Here is a 17329-nt window from a genome sequence, read left to right on the forward strand (position 1 = left end):
ATCAGTTTGTATAGGAGAATTGTTCACTATGCTATTCCTTTTACTGGCAGGATGCATTAATAGTGAAATTAAATCCATGTCTCCACAAAAGTAAATCCCATTGAGCTTAAGAACGGAACTTAGTTCTAGGTAAGTGTAGAAAGATATCTGTCAATCACAGCACCAAAATCAATCAATATTCTATTTTTAGCAACTTAAAACCTTAATACATTTCCACAGTTTAGAATCCATAGTCTTTTTCTTTTTTTCTTCCTGTCAGGAATTATATATCCTCTCTAACACTGCAATATTAGAAAAAGCTTATGTTTAATTATAAGAACATTCATGCTAGCAAAGAAATACTCGAAACTGCCTTGGGCCACATGGATTAGAAAAACATGATTTTATATTTTAATAAACCACAGTATTATCAATATTTTATTTCAGTCACTTTTACAGTAATAAAACTCTAAATGGTTAATGTAGCAACAAACTGCTATGGGAAGCTGAAACAGTATTAAAAGCTTTTTATACATCTTCGGTAAAATCTCAAGTATCCTTCCTATTCTGAATGTTTTGCTGGCTTGACATCCATTTGAGTTGATATGAAGGCAGTCATTCAAATGTTTCTTTTTCTGACTATCCTAAATTTAGTGAAGCTTGAGGACAATAATACTCCCTTTGTCCTATTTATTATCGATTTTTCTTAAAAAAGCACTCTATTCTTTGTTGTGTCAGGTGTCAACACGATCAAACTTTCCACTTATCAGGATTAGTTAACACTGGTTGTTGATCCATGAAGTGACCCTTACTCATTTCTTGTGAATGACCTTGACTTTTTTCCCCTTGATGCTTGATTCAAGATAAGGAGAATCTATTATTCACACATCATATGAAATGTTTCATAAACTGTATATTTTAAAGGGATGTTTTCCAGAATATATCTTAATTCCTTGAAGGTTAATAATGGACAAAAAAACAATTCAAGGAATATATTGCCAACAGCAACAAATCATCAAGGGGATGAGGGTGGGATAGAGTTTTATGGATTTTATTTTGTGAATTTTTTAATGCTATAAGCCAGTCAGGCTCACAGTGTTTGAGTTGGGCAACCATATAAATGTTTAAATAAACAATAACAATTAAGCACTAAGGGAAATTCTATAAATACATTTGAAGCAAATAATACAGCCAGGAAAGTGGCCCAACCATTAGATGACAAAGGAGTGAAATGATGCTCCTGGAAGATATTTATATTAGAGACAAACTGAATGAATTCTATACATCTATCTTTATCGTTACTGAGATGGATGGCAATTTATTGATAAATAAATAAATAAATGTGATAGCTATTTATTGTTAAAAATACATAAATGGATGGTGAACATAGGTATCAAGGATGTCTTGAGACTTATTGCAGATTGGCCAGAATATGCCTTGAAACATGAGTAGCAAGGGAATAATGGCAGGACAGCAGTATATTGCCATTATATGCACGAGAGTGCCCCAATAGGATCCATTTGGCCACTGGGAGAATTTCCTTGTTGACTAATCTAGACTTACTTCTCTGATTGTACAGTATTACTTTCAGAGTGGACTTCAATTATCCTTGCTGTTTACCATCCACTATGACTTTGGTTTGTATGTATTTTTTTGTATCCTTCATTGAACAAGACACAGTGTTTGCAACATTCGGGTTTTGTAATATTATTGTATATTTTATGTGGGGCTTTCACTGAAGATAGTATGATACATAATACTTAGATTATTAACAAGAACAAGAACTTGAGATCATATGTTAATCTACACAGAAAAATCTCATTGACTCTCATACTTTTTTTGAGGTAGATTCAAAATTTTGATTTTCAGCTCACAGCATTACTTGAACCAAAAGCTAATATGGACCTTCTGCATCCTCCCTGTTTATTTTCACTTTAGATTTCTAGAGTACTATTGTTGGCAATCAAGAGAGATAGCATTTTCATTAATGATTTGTGTTTGGAACCTTCTCTTTAGGGTGTTCTGGCATCCACTGGCTCCTCCAGAAGTTATCCCAGCCCTCCTTTCCCAACTTTAAAAATTCAAAAATTACTTAAAATCTAGCTAGGTGTCATGCAGGAACCAAAACATTATTAGATTTTAATTTTGTGCTTTCATCACAAAAAATATGTGGTGGTATTTAAAAGCTAGAAAAGTACTGACATTTATAGATAGAGCTAATTTATTATTTGGTCAAACAAAAGGTAATTATTTTAGGTATTTTTGTTTTTTAATCTATTTGTACTGATGCTTATTCATTTTATTAACCATTTTGGGAACATTTACAGTATATTATGCTGAAATTACAAATTATAAATTCTGCTTTATAAATATGACATTTTAAATTCTCCCACCTGTTGTTGTCTACATAGCGGATCAACATAGGATAAAAGGCATAAAGATTTCGACAAAGAACTGCAAATTCATCTAGAATAAGAAGTTCTGCTTCTTGGGTATCAGTTTTATTGTCTGCTTTCAATTGTTCTTCTTCAATCACTATTTTAATGGCTTTTTTCTTTAGCTTTTCCAGAGTCGGAATAAAATGACTTTTCAACAGATCTGGTCTGGCTTTACTTATGATTGGCTGAGCATACACTATATAGGAAATATATATAAAAATAATTTTTAATAGAAAACATTACATTGAAAAGATTTATATATACACATTTATTCAAGTACTGATTTATTGCTGCACTGAACTTTGAGTCTAAGACTCAACTCAGTTATAACAATAGCACACTGTTGTTCTGTAATTTCACGCCAATTTGCCATTATCCCCAAACTAAAAAATGTGTTTTATGCTATTTGTGGTTTGATCAACAGTCAGTCTGTGATTGCAGATTTTGGTTTGTTAACTAAAAATGAACTTTCTCTGTTTGGATGTAATGGGAAGCTACTGGTTAATTAAAATGATAGAAAAATCAAGTTGCTTCTTCAATATAAAATACAGAACAAAGTAGCCCAAAATTTACCATGGATTCTTTTTTGGCACATGGTTGGATGTGACATCTACACTAAACTGTAATTTCAACAAAAAGAACATTTTTCTAGAACATAATGTACTACATCTGAGAGCCATATCAAATATAATATCCATTCTACAACAATGTATTTAAATGAAATAGAAGCCAAGGATGCCATAAAGTTTTAAAAAGCACTCTAAAATTGTTAATGAAATATTTTTTTCTATAGATGCTATGAGACAGTCCTACATAAATGAGATACACAGTACCTACTCAGTGATGCAAGTCTAGTGAATTTAGCTACACTTTTCATGAGCATATTTCCTTACAGAATACATAATAATGGATGAATATGGTTCTAGTTATTCCTAGTACTGCTTTCAATTGTCTTGATTAATGCTTAAAATCTAACTACACTTCCTGGAAAGAGAAGAGGTATGTATTTCTGCTTTTGTTAAATAGGAAACTCATAGGTTTCTATTGCCTTCATTTAAAAGTTTCCACTGGAAAGGAAGCCTATATTTAATACTGATTATTTAGTCAAATGCTGAACTCATAGTATATTACTTTTTAAATGCAAAGTAGGCATTGTGAAAACATCTTCATCAAAATTTAGGAAAATTATTAGAATAACCAACAAATTTAGAAAGAGCTCTATATAGTAAGTACCTGCAATTCTTTTCATCCAAGTTGCTTCATCTATTCCCAAGTTATTGTTGATGATCTTCAAAATGTTCCCCAGTATTATACTAAGATGCTCAGAGGTTACCATTGTGCAGCAAGATCCATCACTCTCTGAATGATTTTCAGGTCCTTTTTCCCACCAGTATGACAGATAGTTGCATAGCATGGGCAAGATCACTTCAATTACATGCGGCATTTCAGTATACCTGGCTCCGGATTCAGCCAAACTATTTATTTCTTTCATTAAGCCATCCAAATGAGGGATTTCTGGACACATTTCTTCTACTGTCTCAGGCATGCCTAAAACTTTATATTATATAAGAATACGTTTAAGTAGGCTAGCATACTTATTTTTTTGAAAAAGCTAAAACACATTTTAATTAATATCATTTTTATCATAATATGGAACAAAAAGCCGTATTTTTATCCCCTGCTTTCTTAGTTAGAAAGAAACTGGACTGCCTGTCCATAGCAGCAAACATGATTCAACAGATCTAACTTCTGTCTAATAGCAGTAGATACTTTGCTCGAATGCTACGCATGGAGTTTTTCATTCTTTTCATGTCAGCAGCCTTGTTCTCATCAGGAATTAAGGAATAAAGTTCCTGCTTACAAAATAACACTTCGGTCTACAAAAAGGAACTGATTGTTGCATCCCACATACAGCAGCGTATTAATATATATGGCATTTTTGTTTCTGCCAGAGATATACTGAGAAATCAGCACAATGCTGCGAAGTACAACAATTTAATAGGTGTTATGTTGTTAAGACGAAAATAAGACCAGACAGACAAACGTTCTCAGAAAAGTAATCTAAATATACCACTGCTTATAAAGGTGAATTAAACTAATACAGAGGATTATCTCTTGAAAAGTCTAAAGAGGTGTCCTCTGTTGTTTTGATAATCCTCTCTCCAATGTTGATCTTTCAGTAAATGTACTATAAACTGTGGGATTATGAGTAGCCAACTATCACCTGTTCTCAAGAGTTATTATTATTATTTAGCATATGGCATTTTCAAGAGTTGTTTTTAATTAAAAGCCCTGATAGAACAATGTTAGAATGCAGTATTGCACAGCTAACTGCTCATAGTCTTGAGTTCAATCCTGATGGGCTCGAAGTTGACTCACCCTTCCATTCATAAAATGAGGAGCCGGATGGCAGTACGGTAACATTGTAAACTGCTCAGAGAGTGCTGTAAAGCACTATGGAGTGGTATATAAGTCTAAGTGCTAGTGCTATTAAAAAGGATGCCAATATATTCAACTACTTTAACTATTCAAAGTTTGATATATCCTATTTATTATTATTAAAATCAAGGATAATCTGGGCAATTTGCTTAGAAAATTAAACTTGATAGTTTAAAAAAAAAGACTGAGACAAATGTTCAGTCCCTGAAGTCATAAGAATTGTTTATTTCACATTGGGACTATTATGAGCAATTCAAAGGGAAGAAAATTAAGATGTCTGAACCATCGCAAATGAATCTTATAGAGTCAGTATCTTTAATATTTGTCTTCTCATAGCCTTTTTTTTAGGGAGGGGTACTTTTGAATCGATGAAAATTCAAAATTAAGGCTGAATACGTATGCCACTCCCTCCACTGAACTCCAAGTAGCAAGGTCTCCATTAAGGACAGTTTATCCATGGACTGACTCTATGCTGCCATTAGATGCATAGAATAAAACTCAATATCTTGCTCTTCCAATATCTGTTGATGAATCCATAGGGTCTTCCTGTCTTCTATATATTTTGTTTATTTTTAATGCTTACATCTGTCTTTCTCCTCAGTCCTGCCTCCTGATTTAAACTTTGTTCCTGGTTTGCTGTTTGATTCTGGTTTTGATTTGCCTCATAGCTTTACATTCCAGATTTGGATGTATTTCAAAATGCTGCCTTGATTCAACTCCAACTCTTATTAAATGAAATCTAGTAACAGTAGATTGTCTGGCCCTACCTCTCAGTAGGATATTTAATCCCTCAAGAGAAAAAATATGATTTCTTCTCTTGAAATTACACCTGAAGATTATATTTTGTTTATAGAAAGAAATGTGGTGATACTTGAATGTTCATTCCCAAGAGGCAAATAGCAACTTCAGGAAGCATGTTATTAATCAAGAATGTGATAGAAGTAGAAAATGTTATGGGCCCTTATCTCAGGGCTATAGTTGTGAACTTTATGCATCCCCACCTCTGAAACATCAAAGATCAGGATCAAGATTTCTACTCTGGCTTTAAATTACTTATGAAGTCTGATTATATAAATATAGAATTAATATAACTACACCACAAAATGAAAACACTTATATGAAGTACCTATAAAAAACATGAAAAACTGCCTACCGTTAATTTGTGCCTATGAGATTTAAATAGATTATAAGAATGGGAATTCAGTTAAATATAATTCATATTATTCATTCCAAAAGGAATGGAGTCCTGTTATAGACGTTTTTATCATGTAAAACTAAAGGGCGCATTAATACAATTGTATAAGGCGTTTTAGACATTTTTTTAAAGAAAAAGATGCTGTGTCTTCATTACAAAGAATTTTATACTTTCTGAAGTACTCACTTGCTTTCTCTCTGGCTGACTTTGTGTTGAAGACAGAGAGGGGGTTGTAAAGATTGAGAGAAGGTTCAAGGAAGGCTACTGGAATTGCTGCTACAAGAGAAGCTAAGCACTCACCAAGAGCTGGTCTTTGCCTACAAATGAGAAAAAATATTATTAAGGTAGGAAATCATCCTCAATATTTTAAATCTTTAAGAAATGAACCTATTTCTTCAAATCACATTGGAGTTGAGCTCTGATGTTTCCTCAGCTTTTGGATAAGAAATGTTTCAAAATGAAATAGTGCTTTAGAATGCAATTTGGAACAGTATGTATTTTAAACTATCTTTAGAAGAACTGCTGTTGGTTGTTTCTGTTTTAAATAAGGTATAGGTGAAATCCTTTTCCAAACATTATTATTGGTGGCTTGGTATACTTCTTTTTGTACTTTAAAATATTACAGTACACTTGTGGGATGTATACAGGGCTGGGCTGTTGCGGATTCGTAGGGATTCGGGAGAACCTCTAGCTAAGATTCTATGCAGTTTGGAGAACCCCCAAATCCCACTCCTGGCTGGCCCCTCCCCCCACCACCGCCCCTCCAAGAACTCCTCACGTGCCCTGCTTTGGATGCAGGTAAGTGCAGGGCACATGCAGAGACTCAGGGAGGGCAAAAAATGGGCCTACTGGAAGTTCGGGAAGGCCAGAAACGTGCCTCTTTCTGGCCTCCAGAGCCTAGGGGGGCTGTTTTCGCCCTCCCAGATGTAATGTATCTTTAAATGTTTTGGCGGGAAACAAGCACGTTGCTGATTGGTTGAAGCCGCCGGTTAAACTGTATATAAGGAGAGGTTTTTCCCCAGCCCGGTTGCTGGGTTCACCATATATTAAAGAGCTGTTGTCACTACCCTGGTCTCCAGCCTCGTTACTTCCCGAACTTAACACTGGTGACGAAGGTGGGATCTCGAGGCTAAAGAGCACCAGGAACGAGCTGAAAGCACGGAAGAACCGAACCCAGCAAACTCAGGGCAGAAAGCAGCGATGGCCAGCTACACTCCGCCCGCGCGTTTGACCCATCCAGGAGAAATGGGGAGCGTACATGACCCGTTTGAGAGCTTCCTCGAGGCAAACGAACTGCAAGGAGTTCAGACAACCGCAAAGGGCATATTTCCTGAGCCACTGCGGTCCGAGGTCATCGACATCGCGGAAGCCCTGGCAGAGCCAACGCCGGTACAATCGGTATCGTGGCAAACTCTGCAAAATCTATTGAAGAACCATTTCGCGCCAACACCGTCCAAATATGTACGGCGTTTTGAATTTGGAGGCGCAGACAGCAAGAGGCGAATCCATCAGCGATTACATGGCCGCCCTGAGAAAAGCCTCCAAGGATTGTGGGTACGAGACTTGGATGAGGAGCTGTTAGAGCAACTCATCCGTGGGGTCAGAGACATTCGTTTGCGGGCGGCTGCTATCAAAAAGCAATCTAACGCTGGCAAACGCTCTGGGCGAAGCCAGAGCTCATGAGATGTCCACCCAAGCGGCGGAAACCCTACAAAAGCCACTCACGCCAGCGGCGAAATCAACCCGGTCCACAACGAAGAAATCCAGACCGAATCAGGCGGCGAGGATGAGGAAGGAGTTTGCCTCACCGGGAGAAGGGGCAAAGAAGACCGGGATGAATCACGGAAGTTGCGGAGGGCAACACCAGCGTCAACAATGCAAGTTCAAGGGCGCTACATGTCGGTGCGAGAAGAAGGGCACCTGGCTCAAGTCTGTCGAGCACCCCAACCTTCCGCCGAAAATTCAAACCAACCAATCAGAGCGCGGGATCGGCAAGGCGACCCGTGATTGGTCAAAACAAAAGGCGCGAATTCAAATCGAGCGACCGTGATAGTAGGCCGTGCAGCAACCCGCGTCGAGAAGAAAATCTTCACAAAACCAAAATCGAAGGAGTGCCGTGCCGACTAGAAGTGGACACGGGTCAGCGATCACAATCATGTCCTGGGACACTTTTGCAGCTTTGCGAAAATCGCCAAACGCAAACTGCAAACACAGCGGCTAAGAGTTCACGACTACCAAGGGAATCGCATCCCTGTTCGAGGACCACCTCCGTCCGCGTCGAGTACGGACCACACAAGAAGACCCTGCCCATCACGATAGTCGAAGGGACCCTGCCAAGTTTGTTGGGACTAGACTGGTTCCGTGCATTGGGCATGGGAGTGACTGGCATCTACAGAAGTGACTTTAACCTAAAGACACACTCATGGACGAATTCGAAGATGTGTTCAAGGACTGCCTGGGCAAGTACAAGGGACCCCTATTTCCTTCAATTTAGACCCCAGGTAGCCCCCATACGGTTAAAAGCAAGGAGGTCCTTTGCCCTTAAACCCAAGATTGACAGGAGATAGACAAGCTCATCAGTCAGGGATACTGGTGCCAGTCGATCATGCAAAGTGGGAGGCGCCAATCGTCACCCCAGTGAAACCAGATGGGTCAGTTAGAATCTGCGCTGACTACAAGGCAACGTTAAACAAAGCCTTGCAAAAAGCGCTTACCGGTCCCGTGGTGCAACACTTGCTGCACTCGCTGGGGCAAGGGCACGTTTTGCCAAATTAGATTTGGCCCAAGCCTATCAACAACTGCCTGTAGACGCCAACACAGCGAAGCCCAGACAATTGTGACTCACAGAGGTGCTTTCAAGTGTACCCGGTTACAGTTTGGGGTGAGTGTGGCACCTGGTCTATTCAAAATTTAATGGGCGACTTCTGCAAGGGCTCCGGGGTAGTCCCTATTTTGATGATGTATTGGTATCAGCGAAAATTTAGAAGAATTGGGGGCGTTTGAGAAAAGTTCTGGGCATTTTCCGGTCAGCGGCTCTAAAAGTTAAAGTGAACAAATGCCAAATAGGGGTAGAATCCGTAGAGTTCTTGGGCTACAGAATAGACAAGGAAGGAATCCACCCCACTGAGAGCAAGGTCAAGGCAATAAGAAAGGCTCCAGCGCCAAAAAACAAAACAGAGCTACAGGCATTCCTGGGTCTAGTGAACTTTTACGCGGTCTTTTTGAAAAATAAGGCAACCGTTGCCGAGCCGCTACATAAGTTACTGGGAAAGAATACTGTTTGGTCTTGGGGAAAGACGGAAGCTAGGGCTTTCGAGGCAGTAAAAAACCTACTCTCGAGCGATAGCTTACTAATCCAGTATCATAGCACGATGCCATTGGTATTAGTTTGCGATGCTTCCCCTTACGGAGTGGGTGCTGTGCTCAGCCACAGGCTTCCAAATGGCACAGAAGCCCCAATAGCCTTCTACTCCAGAACGATGTCCTCGACAGAGAGGAACTATAGTCAGTTGGATAAGGAAGCTCTAGCTATAGTTTCAGGAGTAAAAAAGTTTCACGAATACGTCTTTGGGAGAGACTTTGAAATTGTTACAGACCATAGACCACTGTTAGGTTACTGGCTGGCGACCGCCCAACGCCTGTGGCACTTTCGCCCCGATTGACCCGATGGACTATCTTTTTAGCCGCATACTCCTATAAACTGCGGCATCGGCCAGGAAAAGAGTTGGGGCATGCGGACGCATTAAGCAGATGCCCACTACCAGGGGCGATCGAGGACCCCACTCCGGGGACGCCCATACTGTTAATTGACTCTCTGGACTCTGGCCCAGTCACGTCTAAGGAGGTGGCTCGGGCGTCATACCGGGACATTATTTTGAGAACTGTACTTGGTTGGGTACAAAGAGGGTGGCCCGCTGCGCCGGGCGAGCGTTTTAAAGAGTTTGTAAAGAAACGTGGGGAACTTTCGGCTCAAGGGGGGTGCCTGCTATGGGGGGATCGAGTGGTGATCCCAGAGAAATTGAGGAAAAGGGTGTTGGATCTCCTCCACGAGGGTCACCCAGGGATTGTAAGGATGAAGGGTCTAGCGAGAAGCTATGTGTGGTGGCCCTTAATGGACTCGGAAATTGCTGAAAGGGTAGGGAAATGCCAGGCCTGCCAAGAGTCCAGACCGCTACCCCCAACGGCCCCGGTTCGGGAATGGGAGAGACCCCAAGGGCCCTGGTCGAGAATCCACATTGATTTTGCCGGCCCCTTCCACGGCCAAACCTTCCTGGTAGTAGTCGATGCCTACTCCAAATGGCTGGAAATCATTCTCATGAGATCCATGACAGCCGAGGCCGTGATCTCAGTCCTACGGCACCTATTTGTAACCCATGGGTTGCCCGACACGCTAGTTTCCGATAACGGCCCGCAATTCACGGCAACCCAGTTTGAGGAGTACTTGGCAGAAGAGGGCATCCGACATGCCCTCTCGGCGCCTTTCCACCCTGCGACGAATGGCCTTGCAGAGCGTTTCGTCCGGAGCGCAAAAGAGGCATTGTCCAGAATCAAGCCAGGCGACTGGCAAACAAAAATCGATGTTTTCCTGGCCGTCCAACACAGAACCCCCTGTGTCACAACCGGCAGAAGCCCAGCAGAATTATTAATGGGCAGCTCAGGTGCCCACTAGACCGTTTAAATCCAAACTATACACGGAGGGTTACAAGGGGACTCGAAAAACAAGAGGATGGAAATAGGCGACCGGTGTGGGCACACAACTATGGTGAAGGCCCAATCTGGGTAGCAGGACAAATCCTAAACATAACAGGTCCAAAATCATACTTGGTGGAGTTAAAAGGCGGCCGGTATGGAGGCGCCACATAGACCAAATACGAAACGCATAGCGAACAATCCGAATTAGGCGAAACAGGCCCTGACTATACAATGTTTGAATCCACAGCTGACTCAAACCCGGAAAATCGCAGGACTTATCTGAGTTCCGGAGGTCCAGCGACGCCAACAGGTTCCATTAGAAAACAGCAGGGACGACTCTGCAAATAATCCAGGGCCGGATGGCCTAGAGGAGGAGCTGAGAGGAGCAAACAGCCCCTCCGGTCAGCTCGACCCACTCCCAGGGAATGAACTGCGCAGGTCCGAAAGAGTCAGGAGACGCCCAGTCTATTTGCGTGATTACGTTGAAAAATAATATGTAAATATCATGTAAATAGGGGTAAAGTGTTTTCTGGGAGGGAAGGAGTGTAATGTATCTTTAAATGTTTTGGCGGGAAACAAGCACGTTGCTGATTGGTTGAAGCCGCCGGTTAAACTGTATATAAGGAGAGGTTTTTCCCCAGCCCGGTTGCTGGGTTCACCATATATTAAAGAGCTGTTGTCACTACCCTGGTCTCCAGCCTCGTTACTTCCCGAACTTAACACCAGAGGCTCAATAAAAGCCTTCGGATCCCGGGGAGGGCAAAAACATCATCCCCCTACCGTGGTGCAGGAGGCGGATTAGGCCACGCCCACCATGGCATGGCCATCCAGCAACCGGGCATGCTAAAATCCTTGCTAAAATTTTTGAAGCCCACCCCTGGATGTATAACTGATTTACTTTCATTAAAATAACAGCCTTATGAAAAGAGTGAATAAACTCTAAATTATTTAAAAGTTGCTGATTGTTTATTTTTATTTTTATATATCGCTGCACAAAAAGGGAAGGAGTTCAGTCAGGGTTGATTTACCATTATTTCCTCAGTGATTCACCTATTTATTTTTCATGGATTCAAAGGGAGAAAAAAATGATCTTCATTTGTGTGTATGTGCGTGTGTGTGTGTGAATTTCCACTTGAAATTTATTGCTGATATGGATTGAGCAAGCTGTTCTGCCCATCTCATAAACTTTCTAAAATAAATTTGTATGATTCTTTTCAGTATTTCACAAATAACATTTCCTCTCATCTCTGGAACATTCCTCCCACCTTCTGTTCCTAGGATTAAGAATAGCTTTGTATTGCTATGATTCAGTCCAAGGCTCCATTTTACCATAGTCTGTAAATCCACTTTCAATTTTCATCCCACATCTAGGATTTATAATATAAACTTTGTCTTGTAAATTTGCATGTTATACTCTATGAGATTAAAAATCCGCTTGGGGATGATTTGGAGCTGGAAAATAGATAAAGTATTAAGGTTCCCTCTGATGCATGGCATTAGTGATGCTAAGTTACTGCAGCTTAACAGGAATATAAAGCTTCAGTGTGTGTAGTACATTCAGTAGCTAGCTAGGTCTTCCTAGCTTTTCCCCACAAGGAGCAAAATGACATTGCTCTTTAATTGAAGTAATGCAAGCAATTGCGCACATATTTTTTTCGGATAATTCTAAACAGAGATCAGGTCATAGTGTAAAAACAGTATCTTTAAATATTGCTAAATTCTATAAAATATATAGACTTAAGTTTTCTTTTAAGAGGGGCATACTGATGCTTAGACCTTTTTTTCCCTTTTCACTTTCTGGAAGTTTTTTTTCAGCTTTTCTCATTCTGACAACACCTTTTCTTTCATCCTATTTTTCATACAGCAAGCTAGATCAAGTTTTTCTCTGAGTTTGAAATTATAGCATGCAGTGGGCTTTTGAAATTAGGTTGAGGCAGCAGTGAAATCCAGCCGGATCTATCCAGCTCATGCAAGCTGGTAGGGCTGGCGGTGGGAGGCTCCGCCCACCCGCCGGGATGTCATTACGTCCCGTTTTTGACCCTCTGCGCATGCACAGAAGGCTCTGTGCATGCACAGACATGGCGCATGCACTCACATTTCCGATCTGGTAGTGAAGGTAAGTGCATTTTACACCTGGGTTGAGAGCTACATAAAATTGGGTATCACAAATAGCAGTAGAGACATAGGTTATCCACCTATTGGTGGATTATTTATAAATTTGGGGACTCACTAAATAGTAATAGGTGCTTGGATGCAATCCCCAAACATCTGGATCACCACTTGAACACCATCAGCATTAATAAATTGGTCAATTGCAAAAGGCAATTACATCCTGCGGATGTAATATGTTACATAAAACATCAAGAGCTACCCATCCCAGGCCCTTGGGAAGGACCTGATAGGTGGATAAAAATGCCAGATCCAGTCTGAACATCTGGCTGACTGCGATAAACCATAAAGTTTATTCTGTAAAGCTATGTGTAATAAAATGTGTAGATTTTAGAATAGGGATTTGCAAAGGGCATTATATACCCTGGAAATAACATAATGTAGGGAGATCCTTGTTTATTAGGAATAAACTGGTAAATAGCACTGGTAAATTTAATGGCTACTTAAAACTAACTTTAGTAAAACCATATACTGCTGGAGTACATGGTCAGATGGAAGTTATTAAAAAACAGGCAATTCCTAAGTGTTGGAGCAGTGTGATCTAATGCAACAGAAAACTAGTGAAACTAAGAGGAGTAAAAAAATATAGAAGTCTAATTAGGCTCACTGAATGCAGAAGATGTGTTACCATAGCTAGCCAGGAAAGGAACACCCTTAGTAACAATTCTGAGGGACAGCTACTAGCCAGATTGGTAACAGTTGGCTTCAAGAAATTTTTAAAAAAGATTACAGAAGAAAGAATTGTCCGATTCTCTCCTTCCCCCAAATGTCTAATCTTTAAATAACAGACCAAAAAAGCTCTTAAGGTTTTAGGACAATGTAATTATGTAATCCTACCAACAAAATTTACCATTCTCAGCATCCTAAGGATGATTGGGAGGTAGGGAATTATATTAAATCTAATATCATTGCAATGAGTCTAGAATCAAAAGTTTAAAAACCCATCTGTTGTCTTAAGTCTAATAAAATGAATTAAAACAGAGTTAAATATTAATTTCTACCCTGAATTCAAAGTATTGTGCAATATTTTAGATGTTGCAAATTATATTTTGGGCAGTCTCAATTTTAAAAAATGTTCATCATAACCAGTTATTTTTATTAAATACCTTTCAACATAAATGTTCTTTCCAGTCCCAAGAGAGTACAGACTACAAAGAATTCTATAACATGAAATTTGGATATCATTTACTGAAAGAAAGCAAAAAAGAAATGTTATTGTATTCCTCTTAATACAAATGTTTCAGTCATTTTTCCTTACAATTCTTTTTCTTTCTGTCTTTTGAGACCATAAGCCTCAAGGAAGAATTTATCACTTTTGTATTTTCATAAAATCACCCTGGATGCCTTTCAGATTGCATGAATAATAATAATTATCAACTCAAATCGGACCTTTGCAGGATGAATGTCTCTTCCTTGAGAATCATGAACCACAATGCAATTTTTCTCATTCATAGCATGTAGAGGTAGAGACAATAATAAGACATGATTAGAGAAGCAACAGAAACAATGGAATATTTTTCCAATTTCTAAAGAGAAATTAAAAAAAACACTGTTCATTTATTTTTTACAAGAAATTTTACAAGAGATAACCCTTTATGCTTGAAGTGAGTTCAGTCATGTTAGACTCCTATCTGCCTAGTCATGGATAAATAATCAAAGTCTAATATGGAAGAAAAAGTATTTTATTAGCACCATTCAATCATTTTGGAATTATTTGAAGATTTGAGCCTTATCCAGGATTTGATTTTTATACAGATTTTAGACCTTTTGGATAAACATCACCACATTCATGCCTCCTTTATTACAATAGAATAATTTTCTAGACTAAAAATAAAAAGCTAAAACATTAAAAGACTTACAAAGCAAATCAGTACCAAAATTATGCTGAGCGACATGTTCAAAAATAGAAGTTAAGATAGGCAGCAGTGCCACTGTTGTATAGTTGATATTTTGTGAGACTCCTTTAATTTGAGTTCGGGAGTGGGTAAATTTTCCAAGTTTAAGGTTTTCTGATGTCTTCTCTAGATCTTCTGCAGCATTTTCAAAGAAGGCATGCAATCCTGCTTTAACCATCTCTGAACCAGATTTCATAACTGTTCTACAAAATAATTTTGAAAACGTCATTTAGAAAGCAACTATCTGTATGGTTAAATATAATTTTATTAATTAAAGTTTATTGGTTATTGTTTGCATTTATTCACACAATCTGTGTTACTCCCAGATGGGGTTTATATATTGTGTACATTAAAAAGCTGAAAAGTGATTTTATCTTTTATATATTATCATAAAATTCTTACTATTTGGTAACTTTGCATTTAAGCTACGCTGTTTCAAACTGCAAAAGGAAGCTTATGTGATTTAAACTTTTCTATAAAACAGAATTTACAATTTGTAATCTTTCAGTGGATAGAAATTATAGAGAGAAAACTTATAGAAAAATTATTAAGTTACATCAGCAAAAACACAAAGAACCTAATGGCAATTTAATATCTAACAATAGAGCACTTCACTGATCCATGGAAATGAACTCTCACCCAGGAAAGCCTAACCGGTAATAAATGTGTTTGCTTTTATCGTGCTCTGAGACTGTATTTTACTTTATCTTGCTGCAGCAACAAAACACAGCTTCTCCTCCTTTTACTACTGACTGGTAGGAATGGAAAACAGGAGTAAATAATCAAACTTACCTTGTATCTAGAGTCTGAGCTAAGATATGTAGGCAACTAACCATTGTTGCAGCATCACTACCTAATCAAAATTGAAGGAAATAACAACTGTTGTTCTTTAAAAATTCTCTACAAGAAAATTATTTTTAAATAAAATGTGTACCAAATGTATTTATACTAGGGAAATCTGCTATCCTATTCTTATAATGAAAGCTGAAACTTTTCTTCTTTTTCTTGCTATTTCATCTAAGCATGCAAACACAACTCAGACAATAATGCTTGCCTTTTGTAAATTTTTTCCCATTAATATTTCTATATTTCAAGTATGGATAAACAACTTCTTTGTAGCAGCCTTTCTACCTATTATACTAGTTAAAATCATTTCTAAAATTCCCTATGATAAATTCAGCACGTGTGCAGTGCAATCTAGGGGACTAGTAGAGGGCCTACCTTGAAACTATTGAGGCCACATGTCATTTACCGACTACTCACCTGTGACTTAAAATGTCAATAAAGACATGACTTCTTTGAACAGGATTTTGTCGTGGCATTTTGTTTTGTATTAGAACTCCATAATTATTCTAAACAATAAACTCATAACCTTTCCACTAATTATTTCTGCCATGGTTAGCTAAAAGTTACTGGAAATTTATAGAGGAACTACAAAAGTATTTATTTATTTTATTTATTTATTTTGTCACACAGTATATATGAGCGTAAGCATGAAGTAACTATACAGTATATTTACATACTCATACTTATACATATAAGTATGAATATGTAATAACTAAGTTAACTGAACATAAAGAAAGGAAACAAAAGGACAGGAATGGTAGGCACTCTTGTGCTCTTATGCACGCCCCTTATAGACCTCTTAGGAATGGAGTGAGGTCAATAGTAGACAGTTTTTGGTTGAAGATTTGGGGATTTTGAGAAGAGACCACAGAGTCAGGTAGTGTATTCCAGGCATTAACAACTCTTGTTACTGAAGTCATATTTTCTGCAATCAAGATTGGAGCGGTTAACATTAAGCTTAAATCTATTGTATGCTGGTATATTGTTTACCTTCTATTTGAAACTCTATTTCACATTTATATTCATAACCTCAGATCATTGCCGAAAAAGATACTTTGGCTTCCTATTCCTAGAGCAATGTAAGATAGCTGATTGGGATTTATACTTTATCACAACGTTTGTAGTTAAGAAGTTACTTCCTTCATTATTCATCATTCAGCTGGGCCACCCAACTTCTCCTATTTGCTTGAAATGGAGTACTTCCATCCTGAAACCCCATCAGGATGGAATAAACCTCTCATCATTTTTTTTAAAAAAATAAGTCCCATAAAAGAATTGGTATTTTATTCAACTTTAATACTTTGCTTTGATATTTTAGTTATTAGTAATTTTTTATTTGGGAAGAGTTTATGGAGTGACAGCCTTTCTAATAAGATTTACTACAACTGTCTATGGCTGCATAACTTCTGGAATACCAACTCCTGAAGCACCGTAAGATCACATTAACTTTGCCATAAGTATTGTGTAATTAGCTTGCAATAGCTTTTAGCTGTTTCCTTGTTTTCTAAGTAAGTTGTTAGATAGCAGACAGCAAGAAACATTAACCCCAGGATTTGTATCAAAATCTTTAAATGTTAAATAGAACCCATAAATTAATAACGGCAATGGAGCTATATATATAGTTTAATTAATTTCTGCTAAGACATTTCAGCAGATTGGATGGATAAGTACAAGTG

General features: G+C 38.4%; 1 protein-coding gene across 1 annotated transcript in view; it reads right to left on the reverse strand.

Annotated features, from left to right (window-relative positions):
- Positions 1 to 17329, reverse strand: part of RYR3 (ryanodine receptor 3) — a 343388-nt gene that overhangs the window by 86814 nt on the left and 239245 nt on the right. The window contains exons 62-67 of the mRNA XM_058162131.1: positions 15600 to 15660; positions 14772 to 15010; positions 14019 to 14100; positions 6238 to 6368; positions 3651 to 3971; positions 2373 to 2613 (exon numbers count right to left, since the gene is read on the reverse strand). Coding sequence (XP_058018114.1) covers positions 2373 to 2613; positions 3651 to 3971; positions 6238 to 6368; positions 14019 to 14100; positions 14772 to 15010; positions 15600 to 15660 — 1075 coding nt within the window. The remainder of the gene's footprint in view (positions 1 to 2372; positions 2614 to 3650; positions 3972 to 6237; positions 6369 to 14018; positions 14101 to 14771; positions 15011 to 15599; positions 15661 to 17329) is intronic.

Source organism: Ahaetulla prasina, chromosome 1 (genome assembly GCF_028640845.1).
Source record: "Ahaetulla prasina isolate Xishuangbanna chromosome 1, ASM2864084v1, whole genome shotgun sequence".
In the NCBI taxonomy this organism is placed as follows: Eukaryota; Metazoa; Chordata; class Lepidosauria; order Squamata; family Colubridae; genus Ahaetulla; species Ahaetulla prasina.